The sequence below is a fragment of the Hippopotamus amphibius genome, chromosome 4 (genome assembly GCF_030028045.1).
Source record: "Hippopotamus amphibius kiboko isolate mHipAmp2 chromosome 4, mHipAmp2.hap2, whole genome shotgun sequence".
NCBI lineage: Eukaryota > Metazoa > Chordata > Mammalia > Artiodactyla > Hippopotamidae > Hippopotamus > Hippopotamus amphibius.
Window position 1 is genome coordinate 83,102,725 of NC_080189.1, and position 25,937 is coordinate 83,128,661.

General features: G+C 39.5%; 1 protein-coding gene across 1 annotated transcript in view; it reads left to right on the top strand.

Moving 5' to 3' along the window:
* AMPH (amphiphysin) overlaps window positions 1–25,937 on the top strand; it is a 204,369-nt gene that overhangs the window by 150,864 nt on the left and 27,568 nt on the right. The window contains exons 12-16 of the mRNA XM_057731632.1: window positions 9,861–9,977; window positions 13,383–13,406; window positions 15,384–15,407; window positions 18,247–18,279; window positions 22,380–22,436. Coding sequence (XP_057587615.1) covers window positions 9,861–9,977; window positions 13,383–13,406; window positions 15,384–15,407; window positions 18,247–18,279; window positions 22,380–22,436 — 255 coding nt within the window. The remainder of the gene's footprint in view (window positions 1–9,860; window positions 9,978–13,382; window positions 13,407–15,383; window positions 15,408–18,246; window positions 18,280–22,379; window positions 22,437–25,937) is intronic.

The window sequence follows — 25,937 nt, forward strand, 5'->3', positions numbered from 1 at the left end:
TCTCCAGCTGTGGCTGGAGCAGCCGTGGCCACCGCAGTGACACAGGCAGCTGGTGGAACCCCCCTTGCCCCAGCTTGGCTGGTCTGTGTGCACGACTCCAGGCTGTTGGAAAGGGAAGGAAAAACTTCTCCCCGGTAGTACCTCTTATAACTTACTGGTTGGCTCACGTCCATCAGTGTGCCAAGTGATTTTGAAAGAAGTAACACCCAGAGACACCATGGGGGTGCGTTTTGGGGGGTTCAGCTTCTTATAGATTGTTTTCTTTTAATCTGGGGAGGAGGCAGAGAGGGGTTTCTATCATCTTTTTCTGAATCTAAGTGGCCACATGGCTCTGGGAGGTGGACCCCAGTATGTAACCTGAAGCATTTCCATCGACTCGATGGCGGTGAGTCTCACGTCACAATGTTAAGGGCGGGAGGAAAGCATGGATTTATATTTCAGTCTGCTTTCTCCCTCATTGAGTGCTATAATCCAGCTTTATTTAATTTTATTTATTTTTTCTTTATTGAACTGTAGTTGATTTATGATGGTGTGTTAGTTTCTGGTGTACAGCAAAGTGATTCACACACACACATATATATACACACATATACATATATACACACACACACATATAAATCTGTTTTAATATTTTAAAAATGTTTAATGAATCATTTTACATTTAACAAATAGGTTTATATTCCCAGTTTGCTGTTTTTATCATTTGCTTAATGGGGAAGAAAAGCAGTTGTATTAATTCCACCCAGAAGCTCAAGACGTGATGAATGAAACATTCCTCATGTTTGATGGGTTTGTGTTTTGTATACCAAGCTTCGGCACAGCGATAATTCTCTTTTGAGCATGCCCTGGGGTTGGAAACACAAATCCATCAGGTCTACAGAGCCCTCTAATGGCCCAAACCTTAAATGTAGCATGTGTATTCTGGAAATATATATTTCCTAGAATCTTCTCTGGAAATATCCTTATCTGCTTACAGGGAGATGCCTGCTTATCAAGACCACAGGGCTGATTTTGCTCTTCTGGTTCTGTGTTTGTAAAAGTGGACCCACCAAAGGTCAAACCCATCCCGCCCCATTTTTAACTCCCAGGAATTTAAATAGGAAGAAATCCTCTGTGTGTGTGTGCGCGAGAGAGCATGCATGCACACAGACACCTGCATTATTCCTTTAAAACAGCATTTTCCATCTTGTCCCATGAGATGCTGTGAAAGGTGGGGGAGTCTTTGGTCATAGGAGGCTGGGAGGGGCTGCATCTCCTTTTCTTTTTCATAGTTCCTGTCAGCGTATTCAACGCTCTGAGAAGTTCTGCAACAAAATCCCTGTTTACTTTCTTTAAATCAGTTTCTCTTTAAATCTACCCCCCCACCACCCGGCACATACTCTATTCTTAGGAAGTGGATTTTTGGTAAACATTTTAAAAAGGAAGGTTTAAAAGGTATTATAGCCTCAGAAACCAAATGTGTGGCAAGTGAATAAGATTTTAACAGGAAATCAAGACAAAACAAAAACAATCATATACACACACACACACACACACACACACACACACACGATATATACATAGATATATATGTACATGCAAGGCTGTCTCCTTTTTTCTTAAAAAAATGTTTTGACCTCCTTTGTATGCTGACTTGATGACTGAACTTTAATTCAGATGTTCACCCTTCTCTCCTACCAGACCTTTCCTTAGGGATTCTGGTCCTGAGCAAATACTTGTTTCGGGGCACGGGGGAGACTCCATATAAACAACCTGAGTCACCTGACGTAAGCATACCAGCGGCATCCTAGCGGCCAGTCCCATGGGCTCCCACGAGTGCAGTGCCATGCTGGCCGGTGGGAACGGTCTGCTTACCAGCCGCCGTCTTGGAAACAGGCCTGGCCACCAAGTTCCGGGACAGCCTGGTGGTTAGGGAGCCCCAGGCATGTGATGGACCCTCCCTGTGGAGTTAGGGTGGGAGGGTGCTCCCAAGTGGAAAGATGGGGCCCAGACTCATGGACGTCCTCGTCCAGAGGTGTCCTGCTTAGATGGCACTGCCAGCTGTAGCTGGTCCCCACAACCAAAGGGTGACCCCCAAAATTTCAAAACAGGTACTCAAAAGCCCAAGGACCCCTTGAGAGGCAGGGCTAGGGACAAGGTCCCTGTTTGCCCATTTTCCTGTGACGTGGCAGTGAGGAAGAAAAGATGGCTTGTTTGGGGATTTTTTCCTAGCAGATATCCCAACTATGTGGCCTAAAGCTTTTCTCAACAATGATGTCGCATATCTTCTCTCTTTGCTAGAGCTTTCCTGTTTACAAACCCAGAGGGATTATATTTTGAACACCCCAGCTTATTCCTCCAAGCCCTCCTGTCACCCTGCGGTGCGGGAAGGCAAGACATCAGCACAGCCTTTAAATCGTGTGACCGTCAGGATCAAGGCAGCACTATTTATTTTGCTACCCTTAGATCTCTGTTCTCCAGGCTAAGACTGCATCTTCCATTTTAAGTTCATGAAATCATCCTCTTTTCCCTAGCCAATCAAACTGGAATAGATTTTTCAACTTGCAAAATCAGTTCACGAGATGGCCCCTTTTTCATCTCTCAATCCTGATGGGGCCAGCCTGCAATTGTTTACATGTGCACCACTTGCTTCCTAGGTGTCTGTAACCTGATTTTAAATACCACCCTGGCTTTTCTTTTCAATGTAGCATATTTCTGGACCAGCTGCTTCTTCTTTCAGTTGATATTTTTTTCAAAGTAAACATGTTAACATTCTTTGAAGACAGAAGGAATTGTTAATAAGATGAAAATTGGATGGAGGAAAAAATAGTGCTTTTCAAGCCTGGAGTCAGTCAGTATGGGTTGAAATTTATTTCTTTATATATGGATATATAATAGTTGAAAAGTTTAGCCTTATTCTGCTTAATTACCTTTATACCTTTGTGGAAAATTAGTTGTCCATGTGTGTATGGTTCTACTTCTAGACTCTGGTTTTCTATTGATCCTTTTGTCTGCGTTTCTGCCAGTACCACACTATCTTGATGACTGTCCCTTGATACTGTCTTGAAACCAGATAGGGTTAGTCCTTCAACTTTGTTTTTCTTTTTCCAAGTTGTTTCAGCTATTCTAGGTTATTTTGAGTTTCCATATGAATTTTAGAATCAATTTGTGAGTTTCTAAAAACTTCTGGGACGTTGTATTAGATTTCTAGGGCTGTTGCAATAAAGCACCATAAATCGGCTGGCTTAAAACAGCAGACATTTATTCTCTCACAGTTCTGAGGTTAGAAGTCCAAGATCAAAGTGTCAGCAGGGCCGTGTTCCCTCTGAAGGCTCTGGGGGAGGATTCTTTCATGCCTGTCTCATTTCTGGTGGTTACTGGCAATGAGTGGTGTTCTTTGGAGTGTAGACCCATCATTCCACTCCCTGCCTCTGTCATCGCACTGCATTTTCCTCATATGTCTGTGTGCTCTGTATCTTCCCATGGCATTGTCTTTGTGTCTGTGTATCCAAAATTCTCTCTTCTTATAAGGACACATGTTATTGCATTAAGGCCCATCCTAATCCAGTATGACCTCATTTTAATTTCATTACCTCTGCAGAGAGCCAATTGCCAAATAAGGTCACATCCACACGTTCCTGATGACTGTGAATTTTACGGGGGATTGGGAGGGCACAGTATTCAACCCATTATGGATGATTGGTATTGCATTGATTCTATAGATCAATTTGGGGAGCATTGACATCTTAATAATATTGAATTGTCTGACCCATAAACACAAGTTTGTAGTATTCAGTGTACAGGCACTTTCATATCTTTGGTTGGATTTATCCCGAAGCATTTCATATTTTTAGTGCTACTGTAAATCATATTTTTAAAATTTCAGTTCCTGGGTTTTTATACTATTTACATATAAATATAACTGATTTTTGTGTATTGATGCTGTATCTTGCAGCTTTGTTAAACTCAATATTAGTTCCTTAGCTTTTTTGCAGATTTCATTGGATTTTCTATACAAGTGATCATATCTTCTGTGAATAAGGACAGTATTACTTCTTCCTTTCTAATCTAGATGCCATTTATTTCCTTTTCCTGCCTTATTTCACTATCTGGTACTACCAGTAAAGTGTTGAATAGAAGTGGTGAAGCAGTCATCCTTGCCTTCTTGATCTAAGGGGAAAAGCGTCCAGTCTTTTGTTATTAATAAGCATAATGATAGTTGTAGGTTTTTGTAATATCCTGTTCTAGATTGAGGAAGTTGACTTTTTTACTTACCTTGTTCAGAGTTTTGGACAGGACTGGAGGTGGATTTTTTCAGATTCTTTTTCTACACTATTAAGATGATCATGTGAGTTTTCTTTTTTAATTTGTTAATATGATGAAGTATATTCATTGGTTTTCACGTGGTAAATCAGTCATGCATTCCTGAGATTAATTCCATTTGGTCATGTTGCATTATACTTGTATACATATTTTTATTCAATTTGCCAAAGCTTTTTCTAGAATTTTTCTGTCTATAATCATGAGGTTTATTAGTCCACATGGTATTTTTTTTAAACAATGTCTTTTTCTCATTTTAATACTGGGATAATACTTGACTCATAGAATGAATTGGGAAGTACCTGCTCATCTTCAATTTTCCAGGAAAAGATTGTATGGTATTGGTATTTTTTCTTCCTTAAATGTTTGGTAGAATTCACCAGAAAAGCCATTTGGGACTCAAGGGTTGTTATCACTATTATTATTATTATTATTATTATTATTAATGGACAAATCTATAAATGCAATTCCTTTAATAGATATAGAGCAGTTCAGATCATTTCTTTTTAAGTAAGCCTTGGGAGTTTATGCTTCTTAAGAAATTTGTCTGTTTCATCTAAGTTGTCAAATAAATGTATTGAAATAAAGTGGTTCATAGTAGTTCCTTAATATTCTTTCTAATGTCTGTGGCTCTGCCCCCTCTCTCATTTCTGATATTGATAATTTGTGCCCTCTCTCTATCTTCTTTTTACCCCGATCAGTCTGACTGGAGACATCAATTTTATGAATCTTCTCAAAGATTAAAACTACCTTTGGTTTTATTGATATTCATATTTTCTCTCTTTCTTGTTTTCTGTTTCATTAGTTTCCACTTTTATCTGTATAACTTTCCCCATTTCTATTTAGGGTTTTACTTGCTGTGTGTATTTTTGTCCCGAGTAGAGCCTGAGATTTACTGACTTGAGACCTTTCTTCTTTTCTTAAACAGAGGTTTAGTGCTATAAAATTTCCCCCAAGTACTGCTTTAACAGCATCTCACAAATTTTGTTGTGTTGTTTGCATTTTCATTCAATTCAGAGTGTTTTCTAATTTCCACTATGACTTCTTTGTCTCATCAGGTTGTTAATAAAGTGTCATTTTTGTCCAAATATTGGAGGATTTTCCAGAGATAATTGTTACTGATTCCTAACTTAATTCCAGTGAAGTCAGAGAAAATACTTGTATGACTTGAATATTTTTGAATATGTTGAGACCTGTTGTATGCGCCCAGAATATTGTCTGCCATGTTCCACATTTCATGTATACTCAGAAAGAAAATGTGTTCTGCTGTTGCGTTCAATGCTTTATAAGTGTGAGTTAGGTCAGATTGGGTCAGAGTGATGTCTATGTCTTCTGTAACCTTGTTTATTTTCTCTCTACTTGTTCTACTATTCACAGTGAACTATTGAAATTTCCTCTACGAAATTATGCATTTCTCTGTTACATTTTGCTGCTTTCTTGGTTCTTGCTTCATGTATTTTGAAGCTCTGTAATTGAATGTACAGATGTTTAGGAATTGACTCCTTTCAGGAAATAACCTTCTTTATCCCTGATATACTTTTTGATTTGAGATATACTTTGGTGGATGTTAATAGAGCTATTTTAGCTTTCTTTTGTAGGTTGGCACCTATATCTTTTTCCATCTTTTTACTTTTAACCTATTTGTGTTTCTGTATTTGAAGTTAGTTTCTTGTAGGCAGTGTCTGGTTGAGTCTTGATCTTTTAAATTCAACCTGACAATCTCTGCCTTTCATGTATATCATATAGACCATTTTTATTCAAGGGGATTATTCACATGGTGAAGTTTAAATCTAGCAGCTTGATTTTTTTTTCTATTGTTCCTTCTGTTTTATTCCTTCTACCTCATTTATCTGCCTTCTTTTGGATTAATCCATCATTTGTATTATCCTCTTTTATTTCTTTTGCTCATTAGCTATAACATTATTTTGTTGTTTTAGAGCTTGCTTTAAGGCTTAAATTACTTATCACAATCTACCTTCAAACAGTAGTACACCATTTCAGGTATAGTGTAAAAACCTCACAGTAGTATACTTACATTTCTTTCCTTCTGGTTTTTGTTCTGTTTTGTCATGGAGTTTATTTTTTCATGTGAGGTAACTTCACATTACTTTGTTATTATTTTTATTTAAGCAATCAATTATCGTTTAAGGAGATTTAAATAATAACTAAAGTCATATATACTTACTTACTAGGTAGTTACTCTTCATTCCTCTATGTGGATCCATTATTTCCATCTGATAGCATTTCTTGTGCATGAAAAATATTCGTTCACATTAGTTCTAGTGCAGATCTGATGTGATAAGTTCTGTCTGCTTTTGTATGTCCGAAAAAACTCTCCATCTCCTTTTTGTGTTTTAAAAATATGTTTAAGATGCACAGAATTCCAGGTTGGCAGTTTCCTCCTTTTGGTACCTCAAAGATATTGATTCACCATCTTTTTGCTTACATTATTTCTGGTGATAAATCCGCTATTATTTTTACATCATTCCTCCTAAGTGACATGTCTTTTTTTGTGTGGCCACTTTCAAGAATTTCTCTTTAACACTAGTGTTGAAAAATTAGTTATGACGGGCCCAGGTGTGTTCCATGTGTCTACCATCCTCTTTGGCCAGTGGCTGCACAAAGCTTGTACTTATCGAAGTGAATGGCAGGAATCCAAAAAAAGCAGGTCAGCCACGCAAGCACATTTCAAGCCTTTGCTTCCATTATGTTCACTAATATCGCTTGGCCAACGCATGACACGTGGTCACCCCCAAGTCAAGGGATAAGGAAGGGAACTCCATCTAATGAAGTGAACTCCATCTGTCATGAGGCCAGGGCAAGGCTAGGCATAAGGATTATGCTCAGTTGTACACTACACTGGAGGAAGTCCAGTACCTTAATTGTAAACTTAGGATGTCTCTAGCAGAAGACACTTCATGAAATACAGCACAGAAGGTTATTATAATTGGTAGTATTTCCCTTTGGATATTTTCCGTCACTGTGACTTCCACATGTAGTCTCTTTTCCTAGGTGCACACCCCAGATCACCTCTTCCAGACTGTTGATGGTGAAACAGTAGTTGGGATCGAGCTCCCAAAAAGCTTAAGAATATTGGGACTGTGTCAGATCTACTCCAGTGGTGATGCAGGTGTGAGGAATGAGAAAAGATTAGTTTTCTTTTGTTATGTTAAGGGAAATTACATGTCACTGTGTTTCGACATGTAATGACAGCGTTGTGAGTACTTCTGTGCCCTTTTATAAAGGAATGCTGCAGAAACAGGCAACCCCTTTTTTGCTCTTTTTGTAGCTGTATTAAATTACTCTTTGGTATGAGTGCCTTAAGGGATAACCCTTAAGATTAAGGGAGCAAAACCAAATAGAAATTGAGCCTGAAGAAGGCAGTTACACATTTTGAAGGCAGCCACACTGGTATGATGGATATTTGATGACAGTAATTTTACACAGATAGACATCATTACCAGTAGTAATTAGTAACAATATGGCTTCTTTCCATTTTGGGTATCTCCAATATAATATCTTCAGTGCGTTTCTTGTCTTTATTACTCATGGTTGTCTTACCAGGTATTATTATTACTCTCATTTTATGCATGAAGAAATGGAGGCTCAAAGAAGCTGAATTAACTGCCCAGAGAGAAACAGCTAGCAAGTGGCAAAATTGGGGTGCAAACCCAGATTTATTTCAATCAAGGTCAAAGCATAGCTCAGTATAGTCTAATGTTTTTTATTCTTGATCTTTAAATTCCCATTTGAGCTTCCTTAAGGGGATCTGTTTTGCTCACAAGGGACTAATGGACATGTTTGTGTGGGCTAAATTTTTATGGAGGACTTGCAGAACGTCAAGAATCCCTTTGTACATCTCAGGGGTTCCTAAGATGTGGGACCAGGTCCCTGCAGCAGCCTGGAATAGCATTGGAGTCAAAGAACAGTAGACAACCTGGTTCAGCCCATTCTCCTCATCCCCAAATGGGAAAATGATGCCATCTGCCCCTTGATTTTTTTTTAAAGGATTAACAGTGCAGGCAAAATGCAATTTGGGGGAATATAATAAAGTAATTCTTTAAAAGGTAACAAAGTCCATTAACGTGAGTTAATGTTTGTATGTATCAAGTTCTTAGAGCAGTGCCTAGCTTCTAAGTGTTTGTAGAATTTTAAAAGTGTAATTTGTACCAATATACAAGTCGATGAAAAACAACACTCATGCAGATCTTGAATAGGGGCTGAGGGAATCAGTTGATAGTTTTGTGACTGTAATTATTAAAGAAAGAGGGATCTCAGAAGAGCGTTATTCTTGTCAAATTTTAAAAGTATGTATGAGAAATAATCTTGCTGCAAAATAGATAACTCAAGACTAACAGCAGGATATAAGCAGATTTCCTCCTACAATGAGTGTGGATAAACTAAAAAAAAAAGGTATTATCTCTTCTGCCCCCAAGCTTTTTTTGCATTTCTAAATTTTTTAAGTTTTGTGTCTATGATCAACATTAATTAAAATAACTCCTGCTCTTTAAATTTTTTCTGTAAATGTCTCTATTCTTATATAATACTTTATCTGTTAGGACCCTTCAATTTCTAGGCAGCAGATGGTCGAAATTGAAGCTTATATCAAATACCAAATACATGTAACTCGAATTGTGTGAAAACTGACCCCAGTTCTCTCCAGTGTGGGAGAGTTTGTGAGGGTTTTATCTCAGCTCTGACCTTTACTGTGGGACCTGAGCCTGGGTTAGACCAGCGTCCAGCCCATGCTATGTCACGAGCGCACAATAAACGTGCGCTGGTGGTACACAGAGCTGGCGGTGAGCATAGCTGCCGTCCAGAATAAGTCAGCTAATGTTAGGGTTCAGGATCATAATTGTTTTGCTATTGTTATAGCAGGACTTTCATTCTCTATTTGACTTTCTTTCTAATCTAAAAATGTTCTCGGGGTAGGAGCTTGTTTTGTGTTGAATATGGGGGGACGTGTTTTTCTCTCTTTTGCTCCCTCTTAGATACAGTTGGGACAAACAGTATTATGGATAAAGAATGGATCATATAACTGAATCCAGGGACGGGGTACCTCTGAGGGGAGGAGGCAGGTGGAAGAGGTCATAGAAGACAATGATCCCTTCCTTTTAAAAGCTTAGCTTCCCAGGGGCGTCACAGCAGTGGGTGACTGTGACGGGTCCAAGCCTCAGCCCGTGTTGTTGATCTGGTCCTCTGTAAACCCTGACCCGAGTTTTCTGAGCTGGCAGAGAAGGAGATTGCTTGGCTCTTGGTGGCTTTAGGATACATTTCTGAGACATCCTCTTTGTTGCCTGGACGTGGAGCTGAACAGACAATGAGACCTGGAGCCTGGGCCGTGTTCCTGAGCATCTTAGGTTATACTTGGCTGGAGCTGGTTATTTCCTCTCTCATCATACCTAACTAGGGACGCTGGGAGCCCATGGATAAGCCACCTAAATGGTAAATTATCAAAGCGAGCTTTGGAGATATCAACTGAAATTGAAGGGTTATACATGGATTACATCACAAAGTCCGATCAGAGTCAAGCTCGTGCATATTTTGATTTGTTTCAACAGAATGAAGTCCCTGAAGTGAAGAAAGAGGAGACCTTGTTGGATCTGGACTTTGATCCTTTCAAGCCCGACGTGCCCTCTGCGGGTTCTGTTGGGATAACTCACTCACCTATGTCGCAGGTACCAAGTGGGTTTTTTGATGTTTGTGGCTGAGAGTTCCTAAACTTCAATAAGCTCAGGAAGGCATTCCCCTGACCTCTCTCCCTTTCACATGGCTATTGACCTTTCTTCTTGGTTGATAGATACTTCCCAACGGGAAGGAAGGGTAGAAAGAGGACTTTATTAATGTCAGTTATTCTCAACCTGCCCTACCATTAGCTTTCTCTACCCACAGCACTGGGATGACATCCATTCTAGCGTGCCGGCAGTCGTCCATCTCAGAGTGTTTATCCAGAGTACCACATTTGTACTCAGAGGTGTCCAGGTTTGGATGATACAGTTTATGGCTTCCCTAAACAAGACTTTCGGGCTTGGGGTTTAATCTTCTTACTGTTTGCTCTACTTTCCTTCTTCATACTTTGCATTTAAGGCATCTTTGAAATCACCATGAGACTTTGCCTCAACAGAAATCTTTTTCAGTCTTGATGGTTCTGAACTTGATGCTGATGCTGATGGCTTATGTGATCTTGATGACGGTTTGATGCAGAGTTGGCCTTGCTTATCCAAGCTTTTCCCCTGCTCACGACTTTCTCACTCTCAACATTTTTCCCATTTCAGTAGTTATTGTGATCGCTGTGTCTATCAGAGGGGTACTGGCGGTAGATGCTATCATGACCTGTGGGTGATTCTTCTGGAATATAGTTACTTTACAGTTGTCTATGCTCATAGAAGGAAGTTAACTCACAATTCTGCTACCCGAAAATTGTTTATGTCAGTATTTTTGACGTGGTTGGGGCCTCACATTTAAGTTTGAGAAAATCCAAGGATGCTAGAATATACTTCAAATTAATTAATCAAGGTGTATTACAAAACTCAACTTAGAAACTGAGACCCAGCTCAACGTCCCGGTCTTGAGGCCTTCTTGATACCTTACAGTAGACCACTGGGGCACAGACAGCTCATTGTGACCTTCAATAAATAAAGCTTCTCTTTAATCCATACTTTATTCCAGAATGTGATAGTCACAACCTACAGGCCTCCAGGCTGTGATATTAGAATACAATCAAAATCAAAATCTGAGACATCAATAAATCAGGCAGTTAAGTTGATTAGACACTAGTCTGAAAGGTACTTTGCAAAAAAAATGGGTCTCTGTTAATTTCCTTTTAGGATATTCGTGATGTGCCTTAGAATATTAAAGTCTCCAAGATAGTCCCACAATTTAAAAAAAAGCTTTAAACTCGGTTAACCTATTTTCCCAAATTTGACCCCAGAAATCTGTTTTATGAAACGTTCTTAACATTCATTGGAATGGTCCCTAAAACTCACTTTGGGAAATGCTAATGTAGTCATTGTCAGCCAGTTTGAGGATTCTCTCCTGGTGACCAAGCAAAGCAGAAAGTGAATGTGCATATCATTCAGAATATCAGCTTTGCAGAGCTTTCTCGCTGTGTAGACAGCGGCAGAATTCAAGGGACTTCCTCTGCCTTCCCCTCCAACATTCATTACTTTAGTGGCAGGAGGAAAGTTTCCACAGTGGATGCTGTGATGATCAGGGGGTGAGATGCCACAGCATTTCTGTCCGCAAGTTTGACTCAAGAGAGAAATCACTTTTCTATCAATTTATGATTAAATGAATCCATGAATCATGGAACTTAAGACTAAGAGATTCCTTCAGAATTAAACAAACAAAAAAAATGACCTTGGTGAAATCTTCAAAGGTCTTAGTTTCTGGAGGAAATGCATTACTGCCATCAGGGCAAGCTGTGTACGACCCTCTGTTCTCCCCTCGGGCCAGGTGATAAACTGCTCTGGCTTCTCAGTGGCCATAATTAAGTCACTGCACTGCAGAGTTGTCCCGTGGTCCAGCTTTAATCACGTCTCTCCTTTGTGGCTAAGGAGAAAAGTCTAGGCTGAGATAACAAAAAAGCACAGAGCTGTTAGGATCTGCTACCTTCTCTCCCCTTCACTCAAAATGATCTCCCTTCCCCATCACCTGACCCCGTTTTAAACTGATGTTCTTACTGCTCACAGAGCACCTCACCTTGTGATCTCTGCCGTGTCCACATGAGCCAACACATCCTTTCATGACTGTAAGGAGTGATGAACACGTTTTTCACGTTGCTTCCTTCCTTTGGAGAAAATACCTGTTCTGTTTGCATGATGCAGGGATGTGTAGGACATTTAAGGAGCTGTGATTCTTAAGGGGCTGTGAAACAAGAAAACATAAACCATCTGGAGAATCAGAAAACGCACATAAGGTGCAGGCGTCCACGTGCCACTAACGGACTTTCCATGGAGCTGTTCTACACTTAAGTCATTCTACAAGTGGGTGCAAACCCAGAGGCCAACCAGGCTGCCCAGAGCCGCAGGGTGGGGCCGTTAGAGGAGGCTCAGACCAGCTGGGGGTGGGGGTAGTGGGGGGCGGTTCAGTTGGAACCACAGGGCCCACCTTCTGTAGCACAGAACCCAAACCAGACATCCATAATCCCCTCTGGAAACTGTCACATTCTTCAGGTGCGAGTGCCAGGCTCTCTTAATTTTCTGTGCACTTTTAGAGATGCTAAACAAGTGCACAAACGTGGATCTCTTCTAGTCCAAAGACATGAGCAGAAAAGGAGGTGGCTTTGACAGTCCTTCTCAGTCACAAAGCAAATAAGAAAGAGAGGTCTCCCCCACCTTCCCCACCCACAGTGAAAGTCATTTGAACCATCTGGATTCATCCCCCGGGATCAATAAGCTTCATAATGAAAATACCAGCAGTAAGTGTAATTCACCCACGTGTTAGGAGGCACCCTGCTAATGTGCACGATTGCTAATGAATTGAGCTGTGTGTTATCACCTAATTCAACATATTGAAGAACTTTTCTGGAGGTCATTTACCATCAAACAGGTCATCCTCTTGAGTTTGGTAAGGAGTGTTGGGGAGAGGAGAGCGCATTAGCAGTGATTAGGAACTGCATTTCTTCAAAGCCATGATAAATTCTAACATCTGAGCATCAGGTTTACTTCATTTTAATTGTGTGTGTGTTTAGGTAAACCCTTTCATCATGTTTCAAATATAGTTTTCACTCATAGAGCGAGAAGCAGATTGACTAGACCTATGCCATCCAATATGGTAGCCACTAGCCACATGTGGATATTTTAAATCTAAGTTAAATATAAGAATGTAAAATTTAAAGTTTGGTTCTGCTACACGTGCACATTTCAAGTGCTCAATAGCACATGTGACTAGTGGCCACCATATTGGACAGCACAGATATGTAACATTCTCATCACCATAGAAAGTTCTATTGCACAGTGCTGTCCTATGTGTTTCTAAAATGTTTATGATTTTACTTCAAGAACTTGTATCACCTCTAAGCATTTTTTACATGCTTGGGATTTGTCCGCTAATGATATTGGTGTTTCTCTGTTTGCTTTCAGACATTGCCCTGGGACCTATGGACGGTAAGAGAACAAAGAACTCTGTATTTTGGTGTGTCTGGATTGCTAGATATTTGGGAACCTTGTTCTATTTTATTTCACCTGTGATGGAAAGAAGGCCCAGACATTTCTGATGACGATGTAGTCCTCTAGAACAATCAGCAGCTCCCTGATGGTTTCTAAGCATATACCTGCACATGGAGACAATGGTGAGGAAAAGAGTGTCAGTGCCGGACTCCTGGGCTAGCAAGAATTCAGTGTTGTGCTCCTTCGTGCATCTTCCTGTGATTATAAGTGGCCAGAGGAAATGTTGTAGTGAAGGGCATGCATATTTGTTATTGCTTGTAGAATGCATGAAAAGTATGGATGAGAAAATGTAAATGATGAGCTGCTCTACACGGGGAACCATTTTTTCATATTATTTTCAGTGAAGTTTATAGTCAGTGAGGATTTGAGCTTTAGAGCCAGACAGCCCTGGATTTGAGTCCAGACTCTAGTTCTTATAACAATATGACTTTGAACAATTTCCAAAACTCTTTAAACCTCAGTTTCTCTCATCTGTAAAATAAAAGTAATGATACCTACCTCAAAGCGTCGCGTGGGGATGAAATGAGATAATAGTTGTAGAGTACTTAGCCCAATGTCTGTCCTGTATCAGTACAAAGTAGATATTACTGCTGATGGTACTTATTCAGCTAATCTGATGTGCAAGGGTGAATACTTCCAGAATTTAGAATTGAGAATAAAACACAGAGTTTGGTGGTGGCAGCATCTGTGAAATTAAGAAAATGCAAAGTTTCAAATAAATAAATAAAATGAAGAAAATGACTGCACCCATATAGAGCCTCACTTCTCTTGGGGTAGGGCCGTTATCTACCCTATCTTAGAAGAGCCCTTGCTCACCTGGAAACTCAACTTGAGTTTCACGTTTTCTTCTCTTTCAGTGAGACAGCAACGGGAAAGTTGTCCAGAACTAGCTATTCAGGAGCCTGGTCTTCTGAAGTGAAGTTGTTACTTTCTTCCCTTAAAACAGAAAAATGACTGTCCCCTTCCCTTCCACAGGAGCTTAAAGCATCATGGAAAGCCCTCAAGAGAAGAGCTAAAAAATTGTTGAACGAAAACATCTTTTCTAGCGACATAGTTTTACTTGGATATTCACAAAAAGGGATACATGGGTTGACATTCAGAACATTGGAATCCTAGCCTCAACTTTGTGTTAATTTTTTTAAGATGAAGAGGACAATACTAATTTTTGTTATTCCAATATTTCATATCTTTAGTTGGCGTTATAACACACCTTACCTTCCCTAGCTGGGAAGGGTATGGAGAGGGTGAAAGTATTACACCATCTAGAAGGAGCATTGGCTAATTCAGAAGACAGACCTGCTAGAAATGTTAACAGTGACAAGATTGTAAGACATAATGGTTCACGTTTCTTAATCTTCTCAGCTCCCTGGGGTTATTTCTTTGTGTGCAGACAAGTCTTCTAGGTTGAGGGGGAAACAAGAGGAAAATCCTCTAGGCAGGCAGAGTGGTTAGTACATCAGATCATCCTCCAAAGGCAGAACCAAGGGCAGGATGAATTTGGGGAAAGGTTTGATTCTGTTACTGTATCAGAGCATATGATGCTGTGTAATTTTGTGACTGCTAATGCTTGGTCTTATTCTGGTGTCCTCAGGCTTGCTTCTTTATTTGAAACTTTGCATTTCAGAGTCTTCTAAAGCAAAAGTCATGTAATAGCCATAAAATGTCCTTTTTGATATTAGAAAATGACTAGAGCTTTCTTCATGTTTCAATTGTGTAGTCAACAATAGTGGACCAAAACTCATTCCTATTATAAAAGAAGTTGCAAAATTTAATCTCAGACCAATAAAAGCCAAAGTCTTCAGCAGTATGTTGACTCTGGACAGCCTGGGATTTTAATGTGCTAGGGAATTTTCTTCTCTTGCCTTAAGATTATGTTTATGCTTATTTATTGTTATTATTTTTTTACTCATATAGACAAGCACTGATTTGGTACAGCCGGTAGGTAAATATCCAGAAAATTCTGGATTTCTTTTTTGTATTTAATATGCATTGTGTATATGGTATATTACCTAGAATGAGCTCTTTTTCTCATGGCATTGCTAGTCACAGACTTAGCCTTAAGCCATTTAATTTAAATATGCTCTAGCTTTGTTTAACTGCTGCTACCCTATTGAAGAGTTTTGTGTTTCTCATCAAATCTTACCATGATCTATTTCATCTTATGTTTGTTTTTTTTTTTTCCTTTGCTCTTCTGCACGCTCTAAAGACTGATTCTTCAAAAAGTCTTTCCCTGTGTAACCTGATCATGGAGGAAACTCCAGACAGTGGGTTGACTGAAGAAATTCAAAGATCTCAAATTGATTTAGATGCAATTATTTGGGGCCCTGATGCTAGTACAGACAGTGTCAGCCAGGAAATTACCCAAGGTGGGTCGCAGGAAGACTCTGCATGTCTCTCTGAAGCAGAGCAGGACCTGGGATTATCTACCGGAATGCTTCCTTTTGCTGACTGGCACACTGTAGCTGGACAGGGTGAGCGTGTCCTGGGGCCAGCCCCGCCACACGGAGATGAACAGCTGCCCCCAGAGCCCGTGCCTGGGGCTGCTTGTTCAGAGATGGAGCATCCCTGCGGTTTACCTGACTCACAGATGCCAGCCATGGAAACTGGTGGCCTGGTCAAAGAAAATCAAGAAGATGTTAAAAAGTCAGAAGAAGAGGAAGGAAAACAGAAGATAGAAGATTCTATCTGGGCAGGTGTGGAGACATATGAAAAGGTAGAGGCTGGAGCTATTGGTGTCAAGGCCCTAGAAGGGACAGAGGAATTTGAAGAGAGAGCATGTGAAAGTACAGGAAACAGAGTAGTAGATCTTTCTAAGATAGTAGGAAAGCAAGACCAGGAGACCTTAAAAAGCAGTGAAGAGGAAACTAGGAAAGATCTAAGTGCTGGGTGTAAGGAAAGCGTAAAGACTGATGAAAAGTATCTTGAGAAAGCTGACATATTAGAAAAAGACATGGAAAGTGTAGACAGAGCAGATGAGTTTAGTGACAGAGACCAAGGGCTAGATGAAGGGATTCAAGCAGTAATAAATAACCGTGAAATTATAGAGGGCTCTGGAGCTAATCCTGCCAGTCACACAGATATTTTGAATCTGCCTCTCCAGACTGACTCTGTATCTAATCCTGAAGATGCCAGCCCAGAGGGATGGGACTTAGCTGGAAAAGACATAAAGAAAAATTTAATAGACCCTCCTAACTGTGATGTAATGTATCACTCAGCACAGGGCAGTGCAGATGTTGAGGAGATGCAGTGTGAGACTATGTTACATGCTCCTGGAGGTGACAGGAATGGGAACCAGGCTATTGTTTTGTCAATAAAACATGAAGCAGCAGCTCAGTCTAGGACAGAGCTTCATTACGCTCTGGGAACTACTGCAAACAGAAGAGACGGGTGTTTGTGTAAGGCTGAAGATTCATTAATAGAGGGACCTAAGAGTACAGTGACTGGGAATTGTAGCCATACCGTTAACTTGCCAGGAATTTCAAAAACAGACTCTTGGGGAACAGATCCAGGTCAAATCTGGCAGCCAAGCTTGGATTCAGCATTGAATGATATGGATATATTGGAATTCGCTGGTATACCAGATGGCCGAGCAAGTGGATTTGCCAGTTGTCTTGATTCTATTAACCACTGGCCTATTAGAGATATGGGAAACTTAGATAATTGGGGGGAACATTTAGGCACAGTTGAAAGCAAGAAAGGGCTGGAGGTGGACCTACTAGCAGATGTATGTGGGGAACAAGCCATTGGTAGCTACAGGGAACAAAGCCAAGAGATAGCTAGACTGTTGGTTGTGGGAACCTCTCAGAATGCTAGCACCGAGAGTTCTGCTAGTCCCCAAGAAAATGACACCAACAACTCAGATTTATCTGAAGATGAAATTGCTAACCAGAGATATGGATTGTTGTACCAAGAAATAGAGGCTGATAAAGAAGAGGTACTTACCCCAGTATATAGTATAGACTAGCCAAAGACTTCCGTAGGCTCTGTTTTTCCTAATGTTTCTCACCTACTTCATCATCCATCACCATCTTCCCTGAGGTCTGCTTCATCTCCTTGACAGATTGTCATGTACCTCTTGAAATCTGCAAACCAAACACAAATAGGTTGACAAAAAAAAAAAAACCCCAAACCAAAACCAAACAAACAAAAACCACTCACATATACACAACCCCCAAAACAACAATGCAAAAAGCAGAATGATGGTGTTGGAAACTAATGAGTGTCTATTTCATCATCCTATTTACTGTATTTATTCTTTCTACTTCCATTTTTATTGTTCAAGCACTAAAAATATATATAAAACAGATTGATTTACTGTTCCTAAGGTGGTTTCACTCCAGTAAAAACATATGAAATGTTTCTACCCAGGCCCATTGAAACTATAAAATCTCCTAATAGCTGTTCATCAAAATGATGTGTTTAGAGAAATACTGGAAATGCTTCTAGATTCTATCAATGGCTTAAAAAAAACAACAACAGCTATTTAACCCCTCATGACTCTTGTCTGGAATCATGTTCTCATTATTGAGAAAGTGGGCTTTGGTTAGCCCTAAGCCATATACCAGCAATAATTGTAAAAATAATTTTTTTTTGTCAGCCTATTTAAAATAATACACTATGGCCTTTTCCATTTCCTAAGCATTTTCATGCACAGCAACCTTTTGTATTATTTTGAAATTTGTGGTGGTCTTCACTTTCCCACTTGTCTAATAGACATTTACCGATCTTATAAAAGTAACGAAAAAAATAACATATTCTGGTTTCCATTTCTGTTTAGGCTTCTGGAGGTTCCTGTAATGGATTCACTCAGGTAAGAAATCAATTTGCTGGAAAAATCCATCTGTTGAAAATGATGCACATTTGAAAAATATGGACCTCTGGTCATTGGAATAGCATAATGTTTAAGTATATCAACATAAAACTCGACCCCACGTCTTATGAATTCAGTAATGGAATGAGGTGTGAATACAGAGACTTAGCCCAGCAGCCTAGCACATACTAAGTGCCCAGGATTCTAGGCAGCTATTGTTAATATTATTAACTGTACCATGGAATTCTGATGATTCCTCTGCTAGAAATTAGAGGTTGTCCTTATAAGCACTAATATGTATATAAAACAGACTAATTTACTGTTCCTAAGGTAGTTCCACCCCAGTAAAAACACATGAAATGTTCCTAGCCAGGCCTATTGAAACTGTAGAATCTCCTAATAGCTGTTCCTCAAAATGATGTATTTAGAGAAATACTGGAGAGAGCTGCTAGGTTCAGCTGTCGGAAAAGAGGAGATAGGATTGTTTTGAACTAATGAGATAGGTCTTTAGAAAATATGAGAGGTTTTTAGGAGCCTCCTTCTAAAGATTCCCATCTAAGAGCTGTACTACACAGAGACTTATTTCTTCAGTGATTCTTCAGAAAGGAACCATTGGCAGATCAGAAACCACAGGTTGGCTCTGGCCAAGAAGAGAAGCCACACAATAGACTGTCCCATTTATGGTATTCATCCCAACAGATGGACCATGTAACCCATGTGAAAGACAGGCCACATGGCTGTCAAGTTCATGGAATAAGTTCTGAAAACCTCTTCAAGGGAGACTTCAGATATCTGCTTGTCTGTGATGAGTGCTTTGTCTCAGAGTATTAGACATGAACAGTTTTGAAATTTAACATTCAGGATTTCTCCATTTAAAAGGTTGACTTCTTTCCTCCATGTTACCTATAAAAAGAGAAAACCCACTCACACCCCTACACCTGAATACAGATACAAACACAGAGAGGTGATAGTATATCTCTTCCATAGGAGAGAACTCCTTTGAAAGATCGGGTGATGAGAATTCATTTCTTATTTTTTAACTTCGTATTTATTGGTTATAAATGCACTTAGTTTAAGGAGTAACATTGGGGTGGAATGAACTGGGAGATTGAGATTGCCATGTATATATTACTAATACGAAAAAAGATATCAAATTGTACACTTTAAATATATGCAGTTTATTGTATGTCAGTTATATCTCGATAAAAGTCCTTAAAAATTAAAGAAAAAAATCACAATACTTATTAGATCTGCAAAAAAAAATAGAGTAACAAAATTTTATGGGTTTTTTTTTTTTTTTAGTTTAAAAACTTCAAACCATCTTACACCCCCCTCCATTTCCTGCTTCTTAGAGGAAAATACTTTCACACCTTATAGCAGATTCTCTGATTTCACCCCCCAATATGTGTTCATGACTTTCTTCTAATGCTCCTTCTTGGTTTCTAGAGCATTAGCTATGGACTCATCTTTCTGGAATGTGAGGACTTAAAGCGCTTTCAACAATTCACATCTCTCTCTGCTGCCTGCCCTTCCAGTGATGTCATAGCCATCTGGCCAATCGGTGGTGGTATTATTAATGCTCAAGTCACGAAGTTTACATTTCCTTTTATGCCAACTTTTTGTTTTCCTTTGAGGAAATAATGGTAGAGTCTTGTTTGTGAGCTTGTTGGCTTGTTTGCTTAGTTTTCTAGGTACTTATTACTAATTCAACCCCATATTCTGTGGTTATAGAAATCTCCTCTTGTTTTGTTTAAAACCTTAAGCATTCTTTAAGTTTCATCCTCCTGAAGGTTGAAACTGTCTGTCCTTCTGGGTGGCTCCAGTCTGACCTGGGGATTCTGTGGCCACGACTTGCTATTATCACAGGTCTCCCATCACATCTGCTGTGGGGGTTGCCTCACCTCTCTTCTGTCCATCCACTCTTTTGGGGACACACATCGTCCTCATTTGGGGTTAAATCCCTCATCTGGGTAGAGCACATCCTCCAGTAGCTTGTGGAGAAAAGCATGCACAAGAAGCCTTTTCTGTTTGAAAATAACTTTATTCCCATGTACATAATGGACTGTTAGTTTGGATATTATATTGCAAGTTGTAAACCATTTTCCTTTAGAATTCTGGAGCCATTGCTTCACTCAATTCTACCTCCTAGCATTGCTGCTGAGAAATTGTCATTTTGATTCTTAATCTTTTGTTAGAAACCCTCTCTCTCTCTTTCTCTGCCCCCTGATGTACCCCTCCCACCTTCTTTTTCTCTTTCTCTCTGGAAGTCTGTGTGATCTTCTTTATACCCTAGTGTTTCTAAAATTTTACAGTGATGCACTATGGGCTGAGTCTATTTTCATATATTTTACTAGGCCCTTTTCATCTAAAAAATATGTCTTTCAGCTTGGGGGAATTCTTTTTCCTGATAATTTCTTTTGCTTTCTTTTATTTTCTCATTCTGTAACACTTCTCTTTTTCAAATGCTTGCTTCTTGAGCTGGTCTTCTAATTATTTTTTTCTTTGCTTTTTCCTTTTTTCTTTCTCTGCTTTCCAACTCTTTCAACTGATTTCTCACTTCTGTATATATTTTTTAATTTCCAAGAGCTCTTTTTGTTTACTGAATATTTGTTTTTTAATAGCATCCTCTTCTTATGTCATGAATACAGCATCTTCCATTGTATCTCCAAGGGTATTAATAATCATAATTTTCAAAGGCCCCCCCCCATAAACTCTTTGTTTCTTCTACTTTTAAAAAAACTATTTCATCTTCCTTTAATGTTTTGAGACTTAGATGTCTGGTGGTCTTGGCTGTCTCCTTGTATTTAAGAGGAGAACACTAAAAAGCTGAGAGACTTGTACAAGTAGGTAGAGCTCATTGACTGTGGGTATTATTCTAGGATTTTCTCACTCATATTTCCTGTTGAGGAGCTCCTCATGTCAGATTCTTTAGGCATTCTTTTTTTCTTGAGCTGGTCATATTTCCCTGGGAAGACTCTTCTGGTCTCCTGTCTGGGTATGTGGGGTGGGGTACAGGGGTACAAGCCTGGCTGCCAGTGCTATGGGAGTTGAACGGGGAAGAAGTTGGGGGAGAAGGAGCCCATGTGTCAATATTTATTATGTAAATGTTCACTTAATTCTGCTATCTTCCTAACATGCTTGTGTGTCCCCCAGTCCAGAAACTCTGTTTTAGCCTCTGAAAATAATCTCAAGTCTTAATGCCAGGGTACATAGATGAGAGTATCTCCAGGTCTAAGAACTTTTTAATAGACTTTCAGCCAGTTCCCCTGTTTTCAGCAGCACCCTAACTTCCATTTCCAGTGGTACCCATGTTTCTAATTTTTGATCCATTGGGATTTATGAGTAATAAATAGGGTTGCGTTTTGGCATTTCTTACATCAACTTAGGGTGTAGATGGTTTTAGATCTACCAGGTTGCTTATTGTTCATTCATTTGCTTTTCAATTTCAAAATTGTGTTACTGTTGTCTCTCTTCTCATTCTTTTTATTCTTGTGGGTTTATGCCTTTAAATTAATTTTCTTGTTAATGTTTAGTTTGGATTCTGGAAGTAACAGAGGGAATTGCCTGTGTTCAATTCACCATCTTTAACCGAATGTCTCTGACTCATCTTTTCTGTTGGGGAACCCTTCATGTCTAGGATTCATATCCTGAATGAATATATTGTGTACTCTCTAACTTATAGCTCATAATTAACTCATCGAAGTCACACTTCAGTGATACAGTAAGATTAAGGGTCCAACATTTAAAACGTTTAAATTTGTAGCTTAGATGTACTAAATTCTAACTCAGTGCTGATGTCTAGAAGAGAAGCTGGGGACCAAAGATGCCTCTGAAGACACTGCCCTGTATTTAATGTCTCTCATCATATCATCAAATTCTGCTCCCTCAGATTTATGTTTAGAATAACTACTGTCAAAAATTATCTCTTCATTTTTTGCTTTTCTGATTTAAAATAAAAAGAGATATTAAAAAACTTTATAATGTGTTTATTGACACAATTCATGGGAGCTAATGCAAATGATACCTTTGTAGTTGCTTTTTTTGCAAATTAACGGAAACCCTAACAATCTTGAATCTTTTACTGTATCCCCAATTTTCAGCCCCAGGACCCTTCATTATTCACAATGCAGACAGACCAGAGTATGATCTGTAACTTGGTAAGCTGGTTTTGATTTGTGTTGTGGGGAAGTTGTTAGTTACCACTGAATGTTCCAGGGTTGATGGTTGTAGGTTTTTTAGAACTTGAATATCCAGTGTTGTTTCTGTAGCCCCTCTTTTCTAGAAAATAGGAAGGAAAACTTCTCAAAAAACTCAGTGTGACTTTGAATGTGGTTGCTCCTATTTATGAAGGCACAGTGATCCCAGCAAAAATCAAAGTCTCTTAATTACGGGTTTCAGTGGAACACAGTGTATCCATCAGGGACATTGGATGTTTCTGCGTGACTGTAACTTATGCTACAGGGCTGACAATGAAATTGCCTCAAGAATTCATGCTTCAGAGTAGATCCTTGCTTTTCCTTGAACCTGAAGCTACCTTGTTTCTCATTTCCTCCCTTCGCTTTGTGAGTTGTAGAAAGAAGTAATGCACAGTAGAGATGTAATTCCTACTTTGCTGCCAAATGAGATGAGAGAAAAGCTTAGCTGGGGAATGAGTAGAAAGCAGAAAGATTACTCTGGGTGTTAGAGGAGATTCTTAGAAGCTCAGTTATCATGGGGAAAGTTTTTAGCAGCAGCTTATTGTAAAGTTGAACGAAGAGGCCTTGAGAATGTCACTGAGAACTTCTCAGTGATACACTGCAGAGGAGTTGGGCTCTTTGAGCATTAGTTCATGAAGGTTATTTGCAGTGCACTGGTTTTCCCATAGTAATGGCATAGAATTATCCCAGTTTCTGGCTTTCACTTTGGAAACTTAGAATTGAGTTTAAGTAGAATGAATTTTTCCTTTCAAGTGATTTCACCTCTAAGTAATGAGTTCTGCTCTGGGAAACTTTTCTTCAAGGTTAACTTGATATTTTTCAAAGACAAGTGTTTCTCTAACAGCTTGTCCATAGATTGTTGTATTTTTGCCTTTTGGGTAACCAGGTAAAAGGTGGAGTCTGTGAGGCCTGCAAATAAATATTTAAATGTTTAAAATTCAAATTATATAGGTGTTAAAGATGGAGCCAGAGAGACTTACGTTTCACGGTCACTGGTGGTTTTCAGTCTGAGTGATGGAGTAAGAGTTATACTGATGCTGGAGGATGAGATTTTTAATTATCAATTGTGAATGGGTTAAGAAAAATGGAGAAATACCGGTATAAAAAAGAAGTAATGGGTCATCATTAAATTCACACTTATTTACTGTTGCACACTCCTGGCATAGAATCCAGTAGTTTTTAAGTTTCTCTGAACATCTTTCTACTCCCCTCCCCACCCCACCCCAGCTGGTTCTAGGAGCTTCCATACCTGCCCTTCCCTTTCCTTTATATGTGTTCTCTGGAGCAGACTTCCTGCATCTTCTTTCCATTGGGAACTTAGCTGTGTCATGCCCAGCATTGCAGATGCTGCTAGTGTGGGCTCTGCCCTGTGAGGAAGTGGGAAATCACAGTGACCCTCTCCCACTGAGTTGTGATTATATAGGCTCTTCCCAGGAGCAGGGCAATATCCCAGCATGAGTTCACTGACTGGTCTGAGCAAGGCAAAGACTGCAGTTGGTAGTCAACTGCACATCTCCCCAGTGTGCATCTTATGGTGCCACAGGACATCTGTTGAGTACAAGTTTAAACCCTTTTGAATCTGCAAACCCTGCTCTGGGTTCAGGGTTGCCTCCATGGCCCTTTGAAATTCTCAGTAAATTAGCTCTCCCAAGTTTGGAGAAGCAGGACCAAAAGTCAGTCGCTGTATTGAAATGTGATTAGATCCTTAATCACATTAGATCCACTCTTCCAGCCCATCTCTCCTTCCTCTGCATTGACCTGCTTTCCAGCTTATCACAGAGGATTCTGGAAAATGTGCCCCAAAGCTACTTGTTTTGTTCTAAAGCAAGAATTCCAATTCTGAGTCTCAGAGTTACACTGTTGTGGCATCCTACTGTCAGTAATAAATATAGAGTACACCTCTCCTCTGACTGTATAATGATTGCTACGCCAGCAAACAATGGGAAGTCATTACCAGTGCTCCCAGATGGGATGGCATGGTATCAACCCATTGGCAGTGTTTGTCCAGGGAAGCTTCTTACAGAAAAAAAAAAGTGGTTGAAACAGGGCACAATGCCTACAGGACTACTTTAAGATCTTTCCAGGAGATGTTGTTCACAATTTACCTTTGTTTTTTGTCCTACCTTGACAAAATATTTTCAATTTTACATTATCTCAGAAGGATTAGAAAAGTGACTTCTGTTTCCAAATTGCAGTAGCTGATTTTATGTCCAATCATGCTATCGTGTTTCATCCTTACTCAGAGAATAATCGTAAATAATAAATAGTAATAGATTCCGCCTAGAATTTAAGTGGTTAAGTTTGTAATGCTAAAAATGTTGGGATTCCTAGGACGTGATCAGTCCCTCCTCCTCTCCATACTTTGCTTCCATTGAGTCACTGTGTGACTTCAGCAAGGAAATGCCATTGGACTTACTCATGAAATCACCCTCCTTATTCTTGCCATATATAAAACTTCAAAATTTCTTCAGACTTCCAAGAAACCCAGACTCTGATGCAAATATTTTTTCATTTTAAGTTATCTTTGTGTTTGGTTTTTGGGGTTTTTTTTCTTAATGTGCACAGATATATGTATTTGATGCATGTTTTGAAATGTCTCTTGGCCCCTCATCCTGCATTGTAGGCTCAGCTCACAGGGGGACAGCCGTCTGCCTGTGGGTTTCTTGGTCTTTTTCAAATTACCCTTCCTATCCTTGTTGTGTAGGTCATTTGATACCATACTCTCAGAGCAAATCACTTTGACTTCCAAAATGATTAGATCGTACTCTGAGAGCTTACAGTAGCTCTTTGCTGCTATGAAAACTCGGTCACTTATGAAGGTAATTCCTTTCGAACAATACAAGTGAAATCTTTTTCCATAAAGAACTCCTGACAGTAGACTAGAGTGAATTTTATCTCATTCTTTCTTAAAAATTGTGTCAGATCACCCTTTAAAGGTTATAAAAGCCCATAAAAATATCAAACCTCTGTACATTTATCTCCCTGAGAGTCCTTTCATTTTATTATACCCTTTGAAGAGAAGGGTGGTGTGACCTTGGCATGTGTCACAACAGAGGATTTGGTGGAGGGCACAAGAAAAATATTTTGTGTATTTATCCAACAGCAGGCTACTCATTATTTAGTTTCTGTAACCTCAGCATAACTTCTCCATCATTTCCCTGTGGAATGTGTCGTGTGCACCAGGTTCAGGGGACATATGGGAGAACCAGAAGTGGCTTCTGATTGCTTTTGGTGAATGTCCCGACAGAAGTTACTGGTTCCTCCAAAGGAACTATTTATTGGAGACTTCTTACTCCTCTAGGAAGACACTTTTAAACTTTCTTATGGTTAAATGCCCTGATGGAAAAGGATCTTAACGTGCCCTGCAGTGGCCATCCATTTAGTGAAATAGTCATGCTCAATAAGTGCGCTTGCTGACATTTATCTATAAATCGAAAGGGAAGGAACGGTTTCAGTAGCCAT